This window comes from Leucopleurus acutus (genome assembly GCF_964270905.1).
Source record: "Leucopleurus acutus genome assembly, chromosome: 20".
NCBI classification, from domain to species: Eukaryota; Metazoa; Chordata; class Mammalia; order Artiodactyla; family Delphinidae; genus Leucopleurus; species Leucopleurus acutus.
Window position 1 is genome coordinate 58,178,598 of NC_139162.1, and position 5,040 is coordinate 58,183,637.

The following is a 5,040-nucleotide window of genomic DNA, read 5'->3' on the forward strand; positions in this document are numbered from 1 at the left end:
GGGCATGTGGGACTGGGCTTTTAATGAAGTTTGGGTGGAGAGCAGAAGGTTGTGGTGGCTGAATGGACAGCAAGTGCAGCATGGAAGTGGAAGAGGGTCATGGATATCTGAAATTCACATGTGGCTCTGGGTGGTTAATTTTGAAACAAAGATCACAGGCAACATCAATCATCAAAGCAGCATTGAGAATTTACCTGGCTGTGGGATGCATCAGAGGATTGGGGTTGTACTAAATCATGTTAGTAATTTTCAAGCACTCTTCTGGATGCCGTTTGCCAAGTACATGGGTGAGTCCAGGGAGATGTCTGTTGTGTGGAGCAGGAAGGTGGCAAAGCTGGGGAAGTGCAACTGTGGGGTCTGAAGATGTGAGAGATGTGTCTACACAATGATGTGCACAAGGGGAGAATTGTGAGCTGATGGTCCACAGGCCCTGGAGTTGGGGCCTTAAGGGTGAAACATGAGCCCAAATTTGTGTCTTGGAGGCACAATCTGGAAGGCCCCAAGGGAATTGTTTGGCAGGCCCAGAGCTGAGATGGCATTTATGTGCTGCTGCGGCCCCCCGCCCCTCCATCTTTTGTTGCTGAGCACAGTAATCAATGGAACCCTGAGGAGAGCATGGGCATCAGTGGCACCAGGGCCTGGTATCTCCTTTGAGGTGGGGAGCTTTGAAAGAGGATGATTGTGGAGATGTGTGAGGAGTTGGATTGTGGGTTCTCAGAGAATATTCGTAGTTTCATTTGTACTAATCATGACAGGGTGGTGTGACCTTTCAGGACATTGCCATGTACTTCTCCTGGGAGGAATGGGGCCTCCTTGATGAGGCTCAGAGATGCCTGTACCTCGAAGTGATGCTGGAGAACTCTGCACTTGTATCCTCGCTGAAGAGTAAGTCCCTTACTCTTTTTTTTTCCTCCTTACTCTTCCCAGTGACCTGGACTAGGCTCTTTCTTTCCTCCCTTCATTTTCTTCAGAGGATGTTGTCTTCTTCTCACATATGGACCATGGGAACTGCTTCCTTGCCTAGCTTTCTGAGTAGTTGCTGTCATAGCCAGGGCTGGGTTGTTTACACTGCTTTCTCCTTTCTTTTGTAGCTTAATATCTGCTGCACTGATCTCTAATAGGTAATGATTTGAGGTATATAATCTTGTAGTGAGCCTAATGAAGTCTACCTTATTAGTGAAGAGCATTTTTCATATAACTGTGGCCTGTTTGTATGTATTCTCTTCACGTCCGTTGCCCATTTTTTAACTCTATTTTTTTGTTATTAAGTCTTTTGAATACCTTCTATATTTTGAATGGTAACATCTTATCAGATAATGGCTTGCAAATATTTCCTCCCATTCTGTAGATTGCCTCTTTTTGTTGTTGATTGTTGCGTTGCTATGCAGAAGTATCTTCATTTGGTGTAGTCCTAGTTGTTTATTTTTGCTTTCATTGCCTGTGCTTTGGTGATATCCAGAAAAATCATCACTAGGACTAATTTCACAGAACTTTTTCCTTAGGTTGTCTTAAAGGGATTTTACATTTTTAGGTCTTACATTTAAGTCTTTAATCTATTTCAAGTTAGTTTTTATAAGTGGTATAAGACAGGGGTCCAGTTTCATTTTTTTTTTACCTGTGGATATCCAGTTTTCCTGACACCATTCAGAATTTACTCTCCCTGCCACCACCACATTTTATGTTTTTGATGTCACAGTTCACATGTTCTTATATTGTGTGTCCATTAACAAATTATTGTGGCTGTAATTATTCTAATCCTTTTTTTAATCCTTTTGTTTTTAACTTTTATACTTGAGTGATTTAAACACCACCAACACAGTATTATAGTAATCTGAATTTTACTACATACTCAGTTTTACCAATGAGTTTTATATTTTCCTATGTTTTCATGTTTCTATTTATTATCCTTTCATTTCTGCCTGAAGAACTCCCTTTGGCTTTTTTTTTTCAAGTTTCAGATATTTATTAATCACTGTAAACCCCAACACAAAACAACAATGTGATTTCATGCATTTAGAGGGGAAATATTTCCTGGTTAAGTGGAAAATTGTGCAGATGGCTTCTGGAAGACCTTCATTCTAAGAAGCATTATAGTGAAACATTTCATTTAGAAATCTGGAACTTCTTTCTTCAGTTTGCTGTAATCGACATTCACTGAGTGGAACTTGTATTGATCATTGGGACCCAGTTTGTTCCAGGGTTCTGGGTTATTCTTTCTTTTTTTCCTCTTTGGCCATGCTGGGCGGCTTGTGGGATCTTAGTTCCTAGACCAGGGATTGAACCCCAGCCACAGAAGTGAAAATGCCAAGTCCTAACCACTGGACTGCCAGGGAACTCCCTGGGTTATTCTTTCTGTCCCAGCTAACATCTGGATTGAACAATTCCAGGTGCAAGACATACAATGCTGCTCCAGTACCTCCCACTGTAATAAATACAAAGAGGGGGATCAAGCTAGGATGCTTCTTGGCCTGACCAGTGATCTGGTGGAGCATGGTTGCAACAGAGGCCTTGAGTTCAGATGGAGAGAAAGAAAAATGTGCAAGGCCCAGGACTAAGTAGTCTCTTTTCCCTTTGGCATTTCTTAGAAGTCAGGCTGAGTGTCAATGAACTCCCTCAGCTTTTGTTTGTCTAAAGTCTTTCTTTAATTGTGCAGGACAGCTTTGCTAGGTAAAATATTCTTGTTTGACAGTTTTTTTCTTCAGTGTTTTGAATACAGTATCTACAGGATATTTGTTCCAGGAGCCCGTGTGGATACCAAAATCTGTAGATGCTCAAGTCCCTTATATAAAATGACATAGTACAGTGAACAGAGTGAACCCTCTCTATCTGCAGGTTTAGAATTCACAGATTCAGAGAACCAACTGTATATCATCCCACTCTCTCCTAGGCTGCAAGATTTCTGCTGAAAAATCTACTGATAGCCTTATGAGGGTTCCCTGTGTGAAGGAGTTTCTTTTCTCTTCGTGCTTTCAAAATTCTGTTTGGGTTTTTTTGCTTGTTTACTGACAGTTTTGTTTATAATGTGTCTTGGTAATATCCTCTTTGGAATGAATCTGTACATGGACCTATGAGCATCATGAATTGGGTGTTCACATCTCTTCCCAGACTTGGGAAGTCAGACATTATTTCTTCAAACTTTCTGACACTTTTTATTTCTATCTCTCCTTCTCCTGGGACTCCAGTAATGCAAATATTGTTTTGCTTGATGGTATTCCATAGTTTACCTATGCTGACTTCACTTTCTTCCCCCCTCTGGCTGGATGATAAATGACCTGTGTTTGAGTTCACATATTCTTTCCACTGCTTGACCAAGTGTGTTGTTGATACTCTGTTGCATTTTTCTTTTCATTTGTTGTATTCTTCAACTTCAGAATTTCTGTTTGATTCTTTTTTATGATTCCTGTCTCTCTGAACTTCTTGTTTTTTTCCTGTATCATTTTCTTTATCATGTTGAGTTATCTATCTGTGTTCTCTTGTAGCTCACTGAGCTTCCTTTTTTTAAAAGTTATTTTATTTATTTTTGGCTGCATTGGGTCTTCGTTTCTGCACACGGGCTTTCTGTAGTTGCAGCAAGTGGGGGCTACTCTTCATTGCAGTGCGCGGGCTTCTCATTGCAGTGGCTTTTGTTGCGGAGCACAAGCTCTAGGCGTGTAGGCTGCAGTAGTTGTGGCTCATGGGCTCTAGAGCACAGGCACAGTAGTTGTGGTGCATGGGCTTTGTTGCTCCATGGAGTGTAGCATCTTCTTGGGCCGGGGTTTGAACCCGTGTCCCATGCATTGGCAGGTGGATTCTAAACCACTGCACCACCAGGGAAGCCCCCTCACTGAGCTTCCTTAAAACATTTATTTTGAATCCTTTGGTGGTTCGTAGATCTCCATTTCTTTGAGGTTGGCTACTGGAAAATTATTATGTCCCTTTGATGGTATCATGTTTCCTTGTTTTTCATGTTTCTTTTATCCTTGTGTTGATGTGTGTATGTGTGGTGAATCAGTCATTTCTTTCAACATTTTGGGGTAAATTTTGGTTAGAGAAATAGCTTCACCTTCATGTGAATGCAAGGGTGCTGGCTGGGTGGGGTATTGTGGTGTTGACTCCAGTGAAGACCCTGGGAATATAGTCTCTGTGCAGATCTGTCAGCTGAGATCAGAGTGGTGAAGACTGTAGGGGTCCTCAGTGACCATGGCAGCAGTAGTATGCAGTGGTGGCAATGGCTTTTGGAGTCTTTGGTGACAAAGACTGCTGGGAATCCACTGATCTCCTTTTCTCCCATTGAGGATGTTATGGCTAAGGGGATTTCCTTTGGAATCCATGCTGATGAACTCTACAGGATCCTCTAATGTGAAAACCTGGGAGTCTGCTGCTATCGGAGGGGTTCTTTGTTGTCAGTGACAAAGCCTGCAAGGGTCCTCCACAGAGCAGGCCACTAGGGACCATGATGGCACAAGCCCAGAGGCTGACACAAGTAGCTCTCACTTACGTACTTTGATCCTAACCATCCAGCCATCTCTGCTAAGCCAGTTTTCCCAGCGATCCTTTCTGTGCAGTTATTCTCCTTCTTTTGCTCCACTGTGTTGCTGTTTGTCTTAATTGGACACTTATGCTGTAGCCCACATCCACCCCAGGGCTATTTTTATTCATTGATAGCTGTCTAATTGTTTTTGGAAGGGGAATGAATGCTAGTATCTCTTATTCTGTCATCTCACTGGCATCACTCACATAGATCTCTTTTCTCTGGTCGTTTTTTGTGCTGAGTTGCTCTGGGACAGTGCTGGCCATTCTTTTTTTTTTTTTTTTTTTTTTCTGTACACGGGCCTCTCACTGTTGTGGCCTCTCCCGTTGCGGAGCACAGGCTCCGGACGCGCAGGCTCAGTGGCCATGGCTCACGGGCCTAGCCGCTCTGTGACATGTGGGATCTTCCCGGACCGGGGCACGAACCCGTGTCCCCTGCATTGGCAGGCGGACTCTCAACCACTGCACCACCAGGGAAGCCCCCTGGCCATTCTTTTCTGCTGTTTTTCTCTTAGGACTTGCATCATGTGT

At 43.0% G+C, this 5,040-nt stretch overlaps 1 protein-coding gene across 2 annotated transcripts; it reads right to left on the bottom strand.

The window, feature by feature from the left end:
* Positions 1–2,032: 2,032 nt before the first annotated feature.
* LOC309977149 (cytochrome c oxidase subunit NDUFA4-like) lies at positions 2,033–2,492 on the bottom strand (the record flags this gene model as incomplete). 2 transcript variants are annotated; one of them, XM_082863085.1, is made up of 2 exons in its annotated part: positions 2,033–2,212; positions 2,352–2,492. In XM_082863085.1, the coding sequence occupies 2 exons, from the start codon at positions 2,490–2,492 to the stop codon at positions 2,108–2,110; spliced, it is 246 nt and encodes an 81-aa protein (XP_082719211.1). In that variant the 3' UTR covers positions 2,033–2,107. The 2 variants fall into 2 exon arrangements, with proteins under 2 accessions (XP_082719211.1, XP_082719210.1); XM_082863084.1 differs by having other exon boundaries at positions 2,033–2,202; positions 2,336–2,492.
* Between the last annotated feature and the right edge of the window lie 2,548 nt (positions 2,493–5,040).